Source organism: Tachyglossus aculeatus, chromosome X1, assembly GCF_015852505.1.
Source record: "Tachyglossus aculeatus isolate mTacAcu1 chromosome X1, mTacAcu1.pri, whole genome shotgun sequence".
Lineage (NCBI taxonomy): Eukaryota > Metazoa > Chordata > Mammalia > Monotremata > Tachyglossidae > Tachyglossus > Tachyglossus aculeatus.
In genome coordinates, this window is record NC_052101.1 from 20,233,307 (window position 1) to 20,252,068 (window position 18,762).

Here is an 18,762-nt window from a genome sequence, read left to right on the forward strand (position 1 = left end):
TCTACATCACCTCTGGACTTTTAGACTGTGAGCCCACTGTTGGGTAGGGTCTGTCTCTATATGTTGCCAATTTGTAGTTCCCAAGCGCTTAGTACAGTGCTGTGCACATAGTAAGCGCTCAATAAATACGATTGATGATGATGATGATGATGATGACTTAGTTGCAGTTACCCATTACAACGCTGTGCATACTGATGCATACACTCTATTCTTGAAACATTGACTCATCCACATATCTGTCTTTCCAGTCACTTTTTCTTCCAATCGGAAAATCATTCTTGCACCTGTCCTCCCCTTTAGACCGAAAGCTCCTTGAGGGCAGGAAGCACATCTCCTACCTCTACTGTAGTCTCTCAAGCATTTAAGACATGCTAGGCACACAGTAGGTGCTCAGGAAATAGTCTTGACCTCCTCCTCCTCCTCTTCCTCCCAATACCTGAGCCAATCTGCTGACCCACTTCCCTCCAAATCATCAAATACCTGACTGCCCCCTTATCCCACCCTCTTCATTCTTACGTAGATTTGTCCTTCACGCTCCACGGGTGATGGAATTTACCAATGAGTTTGAATGGGTGACCAAAAATATCCATGAGGGCCCAAAGTCCTGGCCACATTGGCCACACGTAAAGGTTATAGAGAAGCAGCGTGGCTCAGTGGAAAGAGCCCGGGCTTTGGAGTCAGAGGTCATGGGTTCAAATCCCGGCTCCGCCAATTGTCAGCTGTGTGACTTTGGGCAAGTCACTTCACTTCTCTGGGCCTCAGTTACCTCATCTGGAAAATGGGGATTAAAAACTGTGGGCCCCCCGTGGGACAACCTGATCACCTTGTAACCTCCCCAGCGCTTAGAACAGTGCTTTGCACATAGTAAGCGCTTAACAAATACCATCATTGTTATTATTATTATTATTCCAAGCAGTGTGTCTCAGTGGAAAAGCCCGGGCTTTGGAGTCAGAGATCGCAGGTTCAAATCCCAGCTCCACCACTTGTCAGCTGTGTGACTTTGAGCAGGTCACTTAACTTCTCTGGGCCTCAGTTCCCTCATCTGTAAAATGGGGATGAAGACTGTGAGTCCCACGTGGGACAACCTGATTACCTTGTATCTACCCCAGCACTTAGAACAGTGCTTGGCATATAGTAAGCGCTTAACAAATACCAACCTTATTATTGTTATTATTATTGCTATGTCCTTTGATAATAACAATAATAATGATGATGTTTGTTAAGCAATTACTATGTGCCAGTCACTGTCCTAAACACTGGGGTGGATTCATTCATTCAATCATCATCAATTGTATTTATTGAGCGCTTACTGTGTGCAGAGCACTGTACTAAGCGCTTGGGAAGTACAAGTTGGCAACATATAGAGACGGTCCCTACCCTACAGCGGGTTCACAGTCTAGAAGGGGGAGACAGACAACAAAACAAAACATACACAACCTAATCGGATTGGACACAGTCCCTGTCCCATATGGGGCTCATCAATCGATTCATGGTATTTACTGAGCACTTACTGTGTGCAGAGCACTGTGCTAAGTCGCGTGGCTCAGTGGAAAGAGCCCGGGCTTTGGAGTCAGAGGTCATGGGTTCGAATTCCGACTCCGCCACATGTCTGCTGTGTGACCTTGGGCAAGTCACTTAACTCCTCTGAGCCTCAGTTACCTCATCTGTAAAAGGAGGATTAAGACAGTGAGCCCCACGTGGGACATCCTGCTCACCTTGTATCCCCCCCAGTGCTTAGAACAGTGCTTTGCACATAGTAAGCGCTTAACAAATGCCATTATTATTATTATTATTATGAATGATACCAGCACGCTAGAGTACAGAGAGCAGAGGCTCCTGGGAAAGAAAAAGGAATTCCCAGAGCAACTGTTGGAATTCATTAGCACTAAGTGAGCCTTCCTCACTCTACCTCTGTTTCATTTGGAGGAAATGGGAGACGATTCCAGAGCTTAAGTGCTTAGATTGTACTGCAGCCAAGAGATCTGTGCGGCTGCCAGCTCCATTCTTGAAATAAATGATTGTTTACCAAACTCTGAGTGGTGTTTTGGTTGCAAAATCCTCGCCTTCTTTTGTTGCAGAGCACATTTCAGCTGAACCGTTATCTGGGAGGCCAACTGCACTATGGGCGCGCAGTCACGGTTTCTGCCTGTGTTCACTTTACGGAAAGCTCTGCCCTTACCCGATCAATCACCTTCCTCACTCGCTCCCACACAACCTGATGAGACGGGGCTTTGAAGTCTGCACGGCAGTGAGATTTTTCCAAGGGAGAAGTTGTTTTCCCTCAAGTTGTATGAGGAAGGGACAGGGCTTGGAAAAGCTGAGGGTTGCTTTTGCATCTTTTAACCGTTCGTAATATTTGCCTGGATGCTGGGAAAGAGCCACGTCTGAATTTCTACTGGGAATTTTTAGGCAGAGACCAAGGTGGGGAGAGCAGTGTGAGGCAAAGGAGGAAGATTTGCTGCTAGTATCTGCAGTGTGGCAAAATCTAGAGTATTAAAATATATCTGATACCACAGGAAGCTGCAATGTCTTCTTTATCACCTTACATTATAATTTCCTTACATCCACCAGCTATTTCCCTCTTACCCATCTGCTCGCCGCTAACCGCCTTACTGAAAATCTCCCTCAGGTCCATTTATAAGTACATTTATTTTTATGAATGTCTGTCCCCCCCCCCTCTAGATTGTAAACTCACTGTGGGCAGGGAACGTGTCTACCAACTCTGTTATATTATACAATGCTCTGCACACAGTAACCGCCTTACTGAAAATCTCCCTCAAGTCCATTTATAAGTACATTTATTTTTATGAATGTCTGTCCCCCCCTCTAGATTGTAAACTCACTGTGGGCAGGGAACATGTCTACCAACTCTATTATATTATACAGTGCTCTGCACACAGTAACCACTTATCTGAAAATCTCCCTCAAGTCCATTTATAAGTCCATTTATTTTTATGAATGTCCTTCCCCCCCCCTCAAGATTGTAAACTCACTGTGGGCAGGGAACGTGTCTACCCACTCTGTTATATTGTACAGTGCTCTGCACACAGTAAGCGTTCAGTAAATATGATTGACTGACTTGTTTAGTGCAATGCTCACACACAGTAAGCACTCAATAAATACCACTGAGTGTTCATTCATTTGCTCAGACCACTCCCCCAGCATGGACCTCCATTCCTGTTCACAATGCTAAACCAAAAATTCCTTCCCACCTTCACAGCCCTTCTAAAATGTTACTTCTTCCAAGAAGTGTCTCCAGATTATGCCCGACATTTATGGTTTTGACAGCCCATCAATTTTACCCTCTACTTATTTATTTAATCTACTTTATTTTCCAGCATACAAATCTACACCCTTATTCTTTTACCCATTAAACATCGGACATTTTGTGTCTCCGCAGTATTGCCTAGTGGATAGAGCATGGGCCTGGGACTCAGAGGGTCCTGGGTTTTAATCCCAATCCTCCACTTAATAATAATAATAATATTGTTGGTATTTGTTAAGCGCTTACTATATGCCAAACACTGTTCTAAGCACTGGGGTAGGTACAAGGTAATCAGGTTGTCCCACGGGGTGCTCACAGTCTTCATCCCCATTTTACAGATGAGGGAACAGAGGCCCAGAGAAGTGAAGTGACTTGCCCAAAGTCACACAGCTGACAAGTGGCGGAGCCGGGATTTGAACTCACGACCTCTGACTCCAAAGCCCGGGCTCTTTCCACTGAGCCACAATGCACTTGTCTGCTGTGTTTCCTTGGGCAAATCACTTAATGTCTCTGTGCCTCAGTTACCTCATCTGTAAAATGGGGATTAAGACTGTGAGCCCCATGTGGGACAGGGACTGAGTGCAACCCAATTTGCTTGTATCCACCCCAGCGCTTAGAACAGTGCCTGGCACATAGTAAGCGCTTAACAAATACCACAGCAATTATTATTATTATTAAAGTGTAAGTTCCTTCACGGCAGAGACCGTGTCTTTAACTTCTACTACATGTTTCTCATAGCTTAGTACTATGATATGCACATTTCCAGACTGTGAGCCCACCGTTGGGTAGGGACCGTCTCTATATGTTGCCAACTTGTACTTCCCAAGCGCTTAGTACATTGCTCTGCACACAGTAAGCGCTCAATAAATACAATTGAATGAATAATGAGTACTCAATCAATACTGTTATTGGTAATCTTCAAGATGAAGTAATATACTACATATACTTCAGAATGTGTCAGTGGGATGAGGGTTAGCTTGCAATTATATCATTTTTTCATTCTTTACACTAGCATAGCCAGGTGATAAAGGGTACTTAAGCCTCTTCAATCAATTAATTAATCAATTGTATTTATTGAGAGCTTACTACATGAATAGCTTTGTACTAAGAGCTTGGGAGAGTATAATATAACAGAGTTTATGGACATCAAGATCTCTCTTTACCCCATGACTTCAACAGCTCCTGCGTATTGCACATTTCCCTATTTATTCCACATTTAAAGCTGCAAATTAACATCACCCAGCGGTAAGGGCGGGGGGCCTGTCTACCCACCCGGTCGCCCTGTGGTCCCCCAGAAGGAGCAGCCTGGCTATCGATGCCTGTCTACTTGTTTTGTTTTGTTGTCTGTCTCCCCGCATCTAGACTGTGAGCCCACTGTTGGGTAGGCAGCGTGGCTCAGTGGAAAGAGCCCGGGCTTTGGAGTCAGAGGTCATGGGTTCAAATCCCAGCTCCACCACTTGTCAGCTGTGTGACTTTGGGCAAGCCACTTAACTTCTCTGTGCCTCATCTGTAAAATGGGGATTAAGACTGTGAGCCCCCCATGGGACAACCTCATCACCTTGTAACCACCCCAGCTCTTAGAACAGTGCTTTGCACATAGTAAGTACTTGATAAATGCCATCATTATTATTATTATTATTAGGGATTGTCTCTGTTACCGAATTGTACTTTCCAAGTGCTTAGTACAGAGCTCTGCACACAGTAAGCGCTCAATAAATATGATTGAATGAATGAATGCTCTGCACACAGTAAGCGCTCAATAAATACGAATGAATGAATGGTAAGAGCAGTCTTGGGAATCAGAGGACTTGCATGTTAAAGGTTCTAATCAAAGCCCTGTCACCTGCCTATGATGGTGACTTGGGTGACTCACGTCACTTCTCAGTGTTTGTTACCTGATCTGTAAAATGGGCATTAAATATTCTTCTCTACAATTTAGACTGTGAGCTCCACGTGGTACAGGGACTGTGACCAACCTAATTAGCTTGTATCTATCCCGGCGCTTAGTACAGTGCTTGGCACACAGTAACTACTCAAAAAATACCCCAAAATACACCCAAGTACAAGGGGCGGGAATAACCTTCAGAGAGGACAGAAAATAAACAGTGTGGCCTGGCCCTGTTTATGCTGATATCATTCCCCTACCTCTTTCCCCTCCCCACAGCACTTGTATATATATTTGTACAGATTTATTACTCTATTTATTTATTTATTTTACTTGTACATATCTATTCTATTTATTTTATTTTGTTAATATGTTTGGTTTTGTTCTCTGTCTCCCCCTTCTAGACTGTGAGCCCACTGTTGGGTAGGGACTGTCTCTATATGTTGCCAACTTGTACTTCCCAAGCACTTACTACAGTGCTTTGCACACAGTAAACGTTCAATAAATACGATTGATTGATTGAATGACTGATTCCCACTTGACCATTTTTATGAAGGAACCACAGCCTCTTTTCACATCATAGCAGTCACGTACTTCACTGTTCCATCACTGTGAGATGGGGCTCACAGTCTTAACCCCTATTTTACAGTTGAGGTAATGGAGGCCCAGGAATGTGAAGTGACTTGCCCAAAGTCACAAAGCAGACAAATGGCAGAGCCGGAATTAGAACCCAGGTCCTCTGTTTCCTGTTATAATAATAACAGAGAAGCTGCTTAGAGAAGCAGCGTGGCTCAGTGGAAAGAGCACGGGCTTTGGAGTCAGAGGTCATGGGTTCAAACACCAGCTCCGCCAATTGTCAGCTGTGTGACTTTGGGCAAATCACTTAACTTCTCTGTGCCTCAGTTACCCCATCTGTAAAATGGGGATTAAGACTGTGAGCCTGGCGAGGGACAACCTGATCGCCTTGTAACCTCCCTTGCGCTTAGAACAGTGCTTTGCACATAGTAAGCACTTAATAAATGCCATTATTATTATTATTTACAGACTCCCCCTAGGCTTAGCCCATTTCAACTAGGCCTGGAGGCTGAATCCATCCCTTTAAAATGAAGTGAAAACCCATCGTTATTCCAGAGAGCAGTTTCTGGAAATGGATGCTTCTCTTTAATCAAGTGATTGATTTTTATTCCTCCAGAAGCACCCTAATGCCGGATTTTTCTCTCTGGGGCTCCGCAGTTCCAGCGAGGGTTTCGACGTGGCGGAGAAGATCGTGCTGCTCACGTTCATCTCGGCCGTCATACTGATGGCCGTCCTGGGGAACCTGCTGGTGATGGTGGCCGTGTGCAGGGACAGGCAGCTCAGGTGAGCGGTTTCTAGAAGTTTCTGCTGGAACATTTAGCCATCGTTTGGTGATGGGAGAATTGGACAGGGACCCAACTAGCCAAGAACGAAGAACTGAGGCTCACTCAGAAAAAGAAAATCATAAATTACATTCAGTCTCTATTCCTCTCTCTCTTCTCTTTCATTCTCCTCCTCTCTCCCCCAACTCTTTCTTCCCTTTCTTCCCCCTCCCCTCTCCATCCCTCTCTATCTTCCCCCTCACCTCTCCCTTCTTTCCCTCCTCTCTATCTCCTTGTCCCTCTGGCCCCCCTCTGCTTCTTCCTCTTTCTCCCTGTCTCTGGCTCTCTCTCTCTCCCTTCTCTGCCCCTCTCTTCCCTCCTCCACCTCTCCCTTCTTTCCCGCCTCTCTATCTCGTTGTCCCCATCTTCCCCCCTCTCTCCATCTCTTCCTCTCTCTTTCTCTCTCTTTTGCACCCCCATCTCTTCCTGTCCCTCTCTCCTCAACTCTTACCCTTCTGTCTCTCTCACTCTTCCTCTACTCCCCTTCTTCCCCTCTCATTCATTCATTCATTCAATCGTATTTATTGAGCACTTACTGTGTGCAGAGCACTGTACTAAGCACTTTGGAAGTACAAGTTGGCAACATATAGAGATGGTCCCTACCCAACAGTGGGCTCACAGTCTAGAAGGGGGAGACAGAGAACAAAACAGAACATATTAACAAAATAAATAGAATAAATATGTACAAGTAAAATAAATAGAGTAATAAATACATACAAACATATATACATATATGCAGGTGCTGTGGGGAAATATAGGTGCTGTGGTTAAATACTTATGTACCCCAGCACCTAATTCAGTGCTTGGCACCCAGTGAGCACTGCCTGGAACTGTCTCTATTTGTTGCCAAATTGCACTTTCCAAGCACTTAGTCCAGTGCTCTGCACACAGTAAGCGCTCAATAAATATGATTGAATGAATGAATGAATAAATAGTGGATAGAGCCCGGCCCTGGGAGTCAGAAGGACCTGGGTTCCAATCTCTGCTCGGCCACTCGTCTGCTGTGTGACCCTGGGTAAGTCACTTCACCGTGCCTTAGTGACCTCATCTGTACAATGGGGATTGAGACTGTGAGCCCCATGTGGGGCAGGGACTGCCTCTCTCCTTTTCCCTCTCCTTCCCTCCTCCTTTCTCTCTTGCTCTCCCTTTCTCCCCTTTCTCTCTCCCCTTCTCTCTCTCTCCCTTTCTCTTCCTCCCTCCATTCTCTGATTTCCCCCATCTTTTCCTTCTTCTATTCCTGGGTCTCTCTCTCCCAGGTGCTTTAACTATTTGAAACAGTCACAGATCTTTCTCCTTCCACAGGAGGCCCCAAGCTCCCAGCCTAATTCAAGGAAGTCAAATTTTGAATTTGCTGCCAATGTGTCCTGGATTTCAAAGATGATTTTATTATACAGGATTAAATATTCAGCCTATGAATAGCCAAAAATATGGGTGAAGGAGAGATTTGGGGTGGGGACCTTATGCATAGGTTTATAAGTTTCTCCTATAATGCCCTTGGTATTTCCCATGAACGCTTTAGGATGACAACAGTAATTAGTGTTTGAATGACATTGTATATTTTCCAACTATCTTGCAATTACCTTAATTACCATATTGCTCTGAAACTAAGATTAAACGTAGTTCCTTCACCCCTGCCCCCGCTCTAGAAAACAAAGACAGGCCTTAAAATCACAACCAGTGCATTTCTATTGATCGGCACTAAGGAATGGGGTGCTATCATACTGATTATTGCAAATCCAAAACATTATTCATTTTTCCAGAATGGAAACAGCCAGTCCTTAAGCCAGCGCCTTGTCCGGTTCTGATTCTAGATTCCCTAAAGTCAAAGGGCTGTATACTCCCTTAGCAACCGACTGGATTGTTTCAAGATTGCTGGATTTCCCTAGGAGCCAAACTGGATTGATTAATGTCTGCTGGAGAAGTCTGTAAAAAAAGGTTCAGAACTTTTTTTTTCCTTTGAGAATTCAATTTAACTCTGAGAGGTAAATTTGAATGTCTGTGGGTGTGAGAGTCAGGTTCTAAAGATCCAAACGGGTGTAATCAATCAATCAATCGTATTTATTGAGCACTTACTGTATGCAGAGCACTGTACTAAGCACTTGGGAAGTACAAGTTGGCAACATATAGAGACAATCCCTACCCAACAGTGGGCTCACAGTCTAAAAGGGGGAAAAGGTGTACTTGCTTCTCGGTAGGCTATGGGAATAGGAGAATAAGGAGCAGTGATGGAGAGGATGAAAAGGGTGAAGAAGATGGGACAGATTTCATTGGAAATGCCACTAACAACAATAATAATCATAAGATTTGGTAAGCACTTACTGTACTGAGCACTGGGGTAGACACAAGATAATTAAGCCAGACACAGTCTTTTGTCCCACATCAATCACTGATATTTATTGTATGCTTCTTGTGGACAAGGCACTGTACTAAGCACTCGGGGGAGTGCAGTACAACAGACTTAGTAGATATGTTCCCTGCCCACAAGAAGCTTATAGCGTAGAGGCCTCATGATCTAAGGGGGAGGGAAATAGATATTGATAAGGAAATGAGGCCTGGAGAAGTTAACTGACTTGCCCAAGGTTACACAACAGGAATGCGGCAGACCGGAGATTATAACCCTGGTCCTCTAACTCCCAGACTCTTCCCTCTAGGACTGTGCTGCTTCCCAATAACTATGCAGAGGGGAAGATTTAATATGTTTCATTTCATTTATAATGATGACATTATTATGGTAACATTTCTAAAGATGAGACTATCAAGATAGAACTTCTGGCTCTGAAATATTAATTTTCCATTCTGAAGCATCAGATTTAGTCTAGGTCTGTCTTAGTTTCCAAATAATGCGATAAGACCACTTAAAATGGTCTTGAAGAATGGGCCTGAGCCACAGATCTCCTAATGCCCGCGGTTGAGTGGTCTGTGGTGAGGTGGGACTAAATAATGAGTTTACTTGGCATACTTCAGGGTACAATCCCCAGTTCCCTCTGGAGAGATTTCTTGGCAAGCTCACACGATGCAATAGGAAGATGCTTAAACTCAATCAATCCGTGGCATTTATTGAGCGCTTACTATGGGCAGAGCCCTTTACAGAGTGCTTGGGAGAGGATATTACAAGAGAATGAGCAGACATGTTCCCTGTCCATAACGAACTAACGGTTTAGAGAGCTTGCAGTCCACAAAGCCCTTCATTTTGTTAATTCATTCACTCGATCCTATTTACTGAGCACCTACTGGGTGCAAAGCCCTGTTCTAAACACTTGGGAGAGTACAATAGCACAATAAACAGATATATTCCCTGCCCACAATGAGCTTACAATCTAGAGGGGGAGACAGACATTCATATAAATGAATTACCGGTATAATAAATTGTACACTGCCCAAGTATGACTCTAGAAGGGCATCGAGTTAATGGCACCAGTTGGATGAGCCTGAGGCAAGTTGTGCTCAGTAGAATCCAGAGTATGTGAAGAAGAGAGGAGAAGCAATCTTATCTCAACTGTGGGAGACCTTTCCTTCCCCCACACAGGGAGGAGAATTGGATTCAATATTTTATTTGTTTATTCCAACAGACAGGCAGAGATTCCACCCATCTGCCCCCGAAACCCAGACACATTTGCTACATATAATAATAATGATAATTATGGTATCTGTTAAGCACTTACTATGTGCCAAGCACTGTTCTAAGCGCTGAGGTAGATACAAGGTTATCAGGTTGTCCCACAGTGGTGACTCACAGTCTTTTAGACTGTGAGCCCACTGTTGGGTAGGGACTGTCTCTATATGTTGCCAACATATGCTTCCCAAGCGCTTAGTACAGTGCTCTGCACACAGTAAGCGCTCAATAAATACGATTGATTGATTCATCCTCATTTTACAGATGAGGTAACTGAGGCCCAGAGAAGTTAAGCAGTTTACCCAAGGTCACACAGCAGATGAGGGGTGGAGCCGGGATTAGAACCCCTGTCCTTCGACTCCTAAACCCACTCTTTCCACTAAGCCACACCAGTCCCTACATCTCCATTCATAACAGTCCCCCCCAGACTGTAAACTCATTGTGGACAGGGAATGTGTCTGTTTACTGTTATATTATACTCTCCCAAGCACTTAGTACAGTGCTCACATGCAGTGCTCAATAAATACGTTTGAATAATTGAATGACTAACAGTCCTCTTTTGGAATTAGGCTACAGATTTGTGGGTGTTTGTGTGTTTCCCTTGCAGGAAAATCAAAACCAATTATTTCATCGTGTCTCTGGCCTTCGCGGACTTGCTCGTTTCTCTGATGGTCATGCCCTTTGGCGCCATTGAGTTGGTTCAAGACAACTGGATATACGGGGAGATGTTTTGCCTGGTTCGCACCTCTCTGGATGTTCTGCTCACCACAGCATCCATTTTCCACCTGTGCTGTATTTCACTAGACAGGTAAGAGCATAGCAGCATGTGAAACTATGTGACCATCTCTATATGTTGCCAACTTGTACTTCCCAAGCGCTTAGTACGGTGCTCTGCACACAGTAAGTGCTCAATAAATACGATTGATTGATTGATTGATCGATTGAAGGAGTATTGAGTCGTGTGGATGGTGTCTGTGGGTCTCTGGGCTTCTTGCATGCTACCAACTTATCCCGTTACTTTTCGTAGGCTACTTCAGGTGTGAATTCAACCATATGTCTCTCATAATGAGAATATATATATAGGCAACTGTGGGTAAAACAGAAACAGAGAAGCAGCATGGTCTGGTGGTAATAATAATTATAATAATGATGGCATTTATTAAGCACTTACTATGTGCACTGTTCTAAGCGCTGCCCCAAGCCTGGAAGTCAGAGGATCTGGGTTCTAATCCTGGCTCTGCCACTTGTCTGCTGCGTGACCCTGGGCGAGTCACTTAACTTCTTCGTGCCTCTGCTCCCTCATTTGCAAAATAGGGATTCAATGCAATAATAATAATAATGGCATTTGTTAAGCCCTTACTACGTGCAAAGCACTGTTCTAAGCACAGGGGAGTTTACAAGGTGATCAGGTTGTCCCACGGGGGGCTCACAGTCTTCATCCCCATTTTACAGATGAGGTAACTGAGGCCCAGAGAAGTGAAGTGACTTGCCCAAAGTCACACAGCTGACAATTGGTGGAGCCGGGATTTGAACCCATGACCTCTGACTCCAAAGCCCATGCTCTTTCCATTGAGCCACGCTGCTTCTCAATATCTGTTCTCCTTCCTACTTAGACTTTGGAAACTGATTATCTTCTATCAACCCCATTGCTTGACACATAGTAAGAGCTTAACAAATACTATTATTATGAAATAAGATTTTTTTTACTGTGGAACTGATAACACTGATAAGGTAGCAAATCCCTGTATTTGTCCAGATCCCAGTGTGAGTTCCAGGTGTCAAAAGCCTGGAATGGAGGGGATGGTGTTGTAACTTTTTCTTATTAAAAGCAGAGATAATACCTCTAACCCGATCAAATAATTTGGGGGATTTGTTGAATAGCTGCTATTAAAACATGTAACGTGGTAGTAATGAAGTATGGGTAATGACTTTTGATCTGAAATACCTTTTCTTTCTGTAAATAAATCTGAGGCTGTGTCACCAAGTAACTCACCCAATGGAACAGGGGTTGCCAGGGAAGGGTGGAAAGCTGCCTGAGAGCAACTCAGGACTCTCTGTTCCTCTGTAAACAACAACAGTAATAAGACTTGCTGGCCTGAGGTTAGAGATGGTGGTTCAGACAAGGAAATCCAAGAGGCAAAATAGAAAAGGTGAAAGGGTAGAAGTGCACGTGTGTTTTTCTACTTCAGATTGACAAATAAGGCCAAAGATTTAGAATCCCTCCCTTTAACCTGCTCCTTTTCTTCCTGGTCCGCCCAGAGGAACCTGCTGCTGCTACTAATGATAATAATCATCATTATTATTATTATATTTGTTAAGCACTTACTCTGTGCCAGGCATTGTACTAAGCTCTGGGGTTATTACCATTATTATTATTACGTGCCGTCGAGTAGTTTCCAATTCATAGTGACTCCACGGATATACTTTCTCCAGAGCATCCTGTCCTTTGCCATAATCAACAACCTTTCTAAAGGTTCTTCCATTATCGTTGTTCATTCATTCATTCATTGAATCATATTTATTGAGCGCTTACTGTGTGCAGAGCACTGTACTAAGCACTTGGGAAGTACAAGTTGGCAACATATAGAGACAGTCGCTACCCAACAGTGGGTTGTTATGGTCTCTATCCATCTAGCTGCCAGTCTGCCTCTTCCACATTTTCCCTGGACTTTTCCTAGCATTAGTGCCTTCTCCAGAGAATTAGTCCTCCTGATGATGTGTCCAAAATATGCTCATCTAAGTCGAGTCATTTGGCCTTCCAAAGACCACTTTGGTTGAATTTGCTCTAAAGTCCATTTGTTTGTCTTTCGGGCAGCCATGGTATTCACAAAAGCCTTCTCCAATGAGCGCTGGGGTAGATGCAAGCAAATCGGGCAGGACACAAGTCCCTGTCCCACGTGGGGCTCACAGTCTCAATCCCCATTTTTCAGATAGGGTAACTGAGCTGCCCAGGGTCACACAGCAAACAAGTGGCAGAGCTGGGATTAGAACCCATGACCTTCCCACTCCAGGCCCGGGCTCTACCCACTATGCCATGCTGCTTCTGGGACAGGGCAGTCCTGCATGGTGTAGTGGATAGAGCAGCAGTGAAGGACTCAGGCCCCAGAAGAGTATGTAAATCTTGTGAGAGTCAGGCTGGGAAATTGCTGCAGGGCTCTCACAGTTTGTCCCCTTAGGGCCAAGCTTACAGAAAGTTCCCACTACTGGGATTCCCAAAGTCAGACTCCATGGAAGCAGGTTAGACCAGATGGGACCCTCCCTTTCCCCAGCCCATTCTTTCTCCCTTCTTCCATACCCCCTCTCCTCAGTCTCCCTTTCCTTTCTCTTCTTTTCCCACTTCCTCCCTGCTGCAATCCAGCCTCACACTTTGCTCTTCTAATGCCAAGCTTCTCCCTGTACCTCATGCTCATCTATCTTGCCGCTGGCCTCTCGTTCACATCCTGCCTCTGTCCTGGAACGCCCTCCCTCCTCATTTCTGACAGGCAATGACTCTCCCCCACTTCAAAGCCTCATTCATTCTTTCAATCGTATTTATTGAGCGCTTACTGTGTGCGGAGCACTGTACTAAGCGCTTGGGAAGTACAAGTTGGCAACATATAGAGATGGTCCCTACCCAACAGCGGGCTCACTGTCTAGAAGAGGGAGACAGACAACAAAACAAAACATATTAACAAAATAAAATACATAGAATAAATGCGTACAAATAAAATAGAGTAATAAATACGTACAAACATATATACAGGTGCTGTGAGGAGGGGAAGGAGGCAAGGCAGGGGGGATGGGGAGGGGGAGGAGGGGGAGAGGAACGAGGGCTTCAGTCTGGGAAGGCCTCCTGGAGGAGGTGAACTCTCAGTAGGGCTTTGAAGGCAGATCTCCTCCAAGAGGCCTTCCCTGACTAAGCCCTCCTTTCCTCTTCTCCCACTCCCTTCTGCATCTCCCTGACTTGTTCCCTTCATTCATCCCCCCTACCAGCACCCAGCACATTCATAGATATCTGTAATTTATTTATTTCTATTAATGTCTGTCTCCCCCTCTAGACCGTTAGCTCGTTGTGGGCAAGAAATGTGTCTGTTATAGGGAAGCAGTGTGGCTCAGTGGAAAGAGTATGGGCTTGGGAGTCAGAGGTCATGGATTCTAATCCCGACTCCGCTACTTAGCTGTGTGACTTTGGGCAAGTCACTTAACTTCTCTGTGCCTCAGTTACCTCATCTGTAAAATAGGGATTAATAATAATAATTATAATAATAATGGCTTTAAGCACTTACTGTGTGCAAAGCACTGTTCTAAGCACTGGGGTAGATACAAGGTGATCAGGTTGTCCCACGGGGGGCTCACAGTCTTAATCCACATTTTACAGATGAGGTAACTGAGGCACAGAGAAGTTAAGTGACTTGCCCACAGCTGACAACTGGCAGAGTCGGGATTTGAACCCATGACCTCTGACTCCAAAGCCCCTGTTCTTACCACTGAGCCACACTGGGAGCCCCATGTGGGACAACCCGATCACCTTATATTCCCCCAGTGATTAGAACATAGTAAGCACTTAACAAATATTATTATTATTATTTTTATATTGTGCTCTCCCAAGTGCTTAGTACAGTGCTCTGCACACAGTAAGTGCTCAATAATGTGATTGACTGACTCCCCACCATTTCTTAAAAGGGCCAGGATCTCTAAAAGGGACAGTACAAAGAATCTTCAAATCTTGGGATCGACTCACAAAAGAGAAGCATCCTCACCTAGTGAGAAGTTCTTGGGCTCTAATCCCGGCTCTTCAGCTTCTCTGCTGTGTGAACTTGGGCAAGTCACTTAACTTCTGTGCTTCAGTTGCCTCATCTGTAAAATGGGGATTAAGACTCTGAGCCCCATGTGGGATGTGGGATTAGCTTGTATGTACTCCAGCACTTAGTACAGTGCATGGCACATAGAAAGCACTTGATAAATACCATTAAATAATCAAGGAAGCAGTCAGTCAATCAGTGAACAGTATTTATTGAGCACTTGCTGTATGCAGACCTCCATTCTAAGAGCTTGGGAGTGTACATCTGTTTACCTTAATTATGTGGTTAAAGGCATTTAAAGATATAGTATTCATTATTCCAACTGTTTTGAGCTATTAATCCAATTCACTTTGTCACCCATAAATGTGGCATCAAACAGTGGGAGAACCTTTGAAGGTGAGGTGTTCTTATCTTTAATATTCAACCCCTCTACAGAACCTGGTAGGTCATATGCTTTTTGTCTGTTGATTTTTCTGCTACATGCTGACTATTCCTTCGTCCAAGTAACAAAGTCAACTTCTAAAAATAAAAAAACATCAACATTAAAAAGCTCTCCAAAGCCCGATCCTTTACCACTGGTAATGCTTTCACTCAAAATGCTCACATCTAAATGTTCTCTGTATTAGCAGTTGCAAAGTAAGAAAAAGTTAGTTGGATTTAAAAAGAAGCTAAAAGTGGGTATTCCTAATCTCCACCACCCCAAGGAAGCAGTCGATCAATCTATCACATTTAATGAGCACTTACTCTGTGTAGAACACCGTACTAAGCACTCAGATGTGTACAGTAGAGCTAATAGAAATGATTCCTGCCCCAAAGGGTGGACAACCATCCATAAATTCAAAGGTAGGACATAAAAATGCGCTAAATTTGGTTATGACCTTAACGTCCATAATATTATTTCAATGTCCATAAATGTGGGCAGTTTATACTCAGTCAATTAGTGATATTTATTGAGTGCTTGTTTTGTGCAGAACACTGTACTAAGCACTCGGGAGAGTACAGTAGAATAAGGAAACATTATTCCTTGCCCTCAAGGAGTTTATCATCCAGTTAATAATAATAATGATGGCATTTGTTAAGTAGTACTATGTGCAGAGCACTGTTCTAAGTGCTGGGGAGGATACAAAGTGATCAGTTTGTCCCAAGTGGGGCTCACAGTCTTAATCCCCATTTTACAGATGAGGTAACTGAGGCACAGAGAAGTTAAATGACTTGCCCAAAGTCACACAGATGACAAGTGGCAGAGCCGGGATTTGAACCCATGACCTCTGACTCCCAAACCCAGGATCTTTCCACTGAGCCACACTGCTTCCAGTTGACTGTAATCCCAATAGGAAAGTACTCCATACCACGATCACTGTAAATGATCTCTGCATATCCTCCAACTTCGTCAGGTCTTTCTTAAACTCGCCAAAACAACTCCAAGTATTTCATGGGCAGCCACACCAGGCTTTTATGTAATTAAACAATTTCACTTTTTTTTAACCCCTTTCCTGGTGATGAGGGTTTGAAGGAGCAGCTAAGATCTCTCTCCTGAGTTGTAACCGACAGCTAAAAGCCCATCATTATGCAGTTGTCTGTTATTGGGATTATTTACCCTTGGAATCAATCGACCGATTCATTCATTCAATCGTATTTATTGAGCGCTTACTGTGTGCAGAGCACTGTACTAAGTGCTTGGGAAGTACAAGTCGGCAACATGTAGAGACGGTCCCTACCCAACAACGGGCTCACCAATTGTATTTTTTGAGCACTTACTGCATGCGGAGCACTGCACTAAGTGATAGGGAGAGTACAACAGTTGGTAGGCATATTCCCTGCCCACAAGAAGCTTATAGTCTAGAGGGGGAGACAGACATTAATACAATTAAATGAATTATGGTTCTGTATATAAGTGATGAGGGGCTGAGGGGATAAAGGGTGCAAATTCAACTGTAAGGGTGATGCAGAAGGGAATGGGAGAAGAGGAAATAAGGGCCTAGTAGGGGAAGGTCTCTGGAGATGTGCCTTCAATAAGGCTTTGAAGGTGGGGAAAGGGAATTAGAGAAGAGGAAATTTGGGCCTAGTAGGGGAAGGTCTTTGGAGATGTGCCTTCAGTAAGGCTTTGAAGGTGGGGAAAGTGATCATGGAACATTACCCAGTAGAAAAAGCAGAGGACTGGGGACCCAAATTTAGGTCTCAGCTCTGCCACTTACCTGCTATGTGACTCTGAGCAAGTCATTTATCCTCACTGAGCCTCAATTTTCTCCTTTTCAAAGGAGGGTTAAAACACCTATTCTCCCTCAAAGACTGCGTGGAACAGGACTGTGTCTAATTTATCTATCTGCCCCAGTGCTTAGCACGTAGTAAGGACTTAAAAAATGCAATCATCACTATCATTATTATTATCGCTTGTTCACACAGAAGCGTATCTGCCCCCTTTCTGCCCTCCCACTGAGCTTTACAAGGCCTTTCCGTATTCTATCCCCATCTGCGTGGCATTTCTCTCATCGCAAGAGCTTTAATGTCAGCCGCAAACTTAGAGGTTTCATCACACATTCCCTCTTCCAAATCATTTGCGAAAGTGTTAAATGAAAGCAGTCCTAGCACTAAGGCCATGTCAGCGTTTCCACCCAGCTCTGATCGTTGTCTTGAGGAAGTGAGCAGTGTCTTTGGGCCCCAAGACACCCCAATTCCTGCTCCTCTGGGCTTTTGGCAGGAGATGCTCCCAAGTTGTTTCTGGGTTACATTTGAAAGGTTGGGAGGAATTGGCTGAAAGGGTAATGGACCTGGCTTGCATCCTTTCCAGCTTGCCATTCTACTTCGGTTTTTTTTGGCAAAGTTTTGCTATTTAGTAAGCTTTTCTTATCCATGATTCCTTTGCGGTTCACTTGTGCTTTTTAGTTAAGATCACAATACAGTATAATTCCACTGATAATACAGTAAAATTCCATTGAAAATACAGTAAAATTCCACTGAAACAGACCCAAGAGAGGCAGAAACCTTATACTTTGGATTAAAGGGGGAAGAATGAACTAAAATACCAAGCACAAAATCTTAGAAAAAATGAAGTGCTGCTCCTGGATTGTCACCCAGCCTCTTAAGTGTTCTGTGCCTCAGTTTACCTCACCTGCAAAATAGGGATTAAATATCTCCCCTCTCTCATACCGAGATTGTGAGCTCCATGTAGAGCAGGGACTATGCCCAACCTAATTACCTTGTAGAAACTCCAGCTCTTAGCATACTGTTTTATTATTATTATTATTAATAATAATAATAATAATAATAATGATGGTTGATAAATGTTTACTCTGTGCCAAGTACTGTATTGAGCACTGGAGTAGATACAAGATAATTAGGTCCCACATGGGGCTCACAGTCTAAGTTGGAGGAAGAACAGTTATTGAACCCCCCCATTTTGCTGATGAGGGAACTGAGACACAGAGAAGTTAAGAGACTTGCCCAAGATTACATGGCAGACAGTGGCAGAATTGGGCTTAAAACCTAGGTCCTCTGACTTCCAAGATCAGGATCATTCCACTAAACCACGCTGCTTCTCTCTAGGCCATGTTACTTCTCACAGTGAACTAATAGCATGCTTTTGGATCATAGTAAGTGGTGAAAAATTCCACAGTTATTAGGATCAACTTCATCAGTGGAACCTTAAGTGTTTCAGCTTGCACCTGTCCACAAATCTGTAAATTCATAATCCCGCAGTCACTTGTCGCATTGAGTAGACCTATTGTGTTGGCACTAATCATCTCCCTTCCTGAAAGGGGGTCAACTGGGGGATAACAGAACAGGGGTCAGTGGAGTCCTAAATCCACTTCCCTATGAACAGG

General features: G+C 44.0%; 1 protein-coding gene across 2 annotated transcripts in view; it reads left to right on the forward strand.

The window, feature by feature from the left end:
- The window catches only part of HTR4 (5-hydroxytryptamine receptor 4), a 384,896-nt gene that overhangs the window by 205,429 nt on the left and 160,705 nt on the right, over positions 1 to 18,762 (forward strand). For both annotated transcript variants that reach the window (XM_038772232.1, XM_038772233.1), the window contains exons 3-4: positions 6,384 to 6,509; positions 10,768 to 10,968. In XM_038772232.1, the coding sequence (XP_038628160.1) occupies positions 6,384 to 6,509; positions 10,768 to 10,968 (327 nt within the window). The remainder of the gene's footprint in view (positions 1 to 6,383; positions 6,510 to 10,767; positions 10,969 to 18,762) is intronic.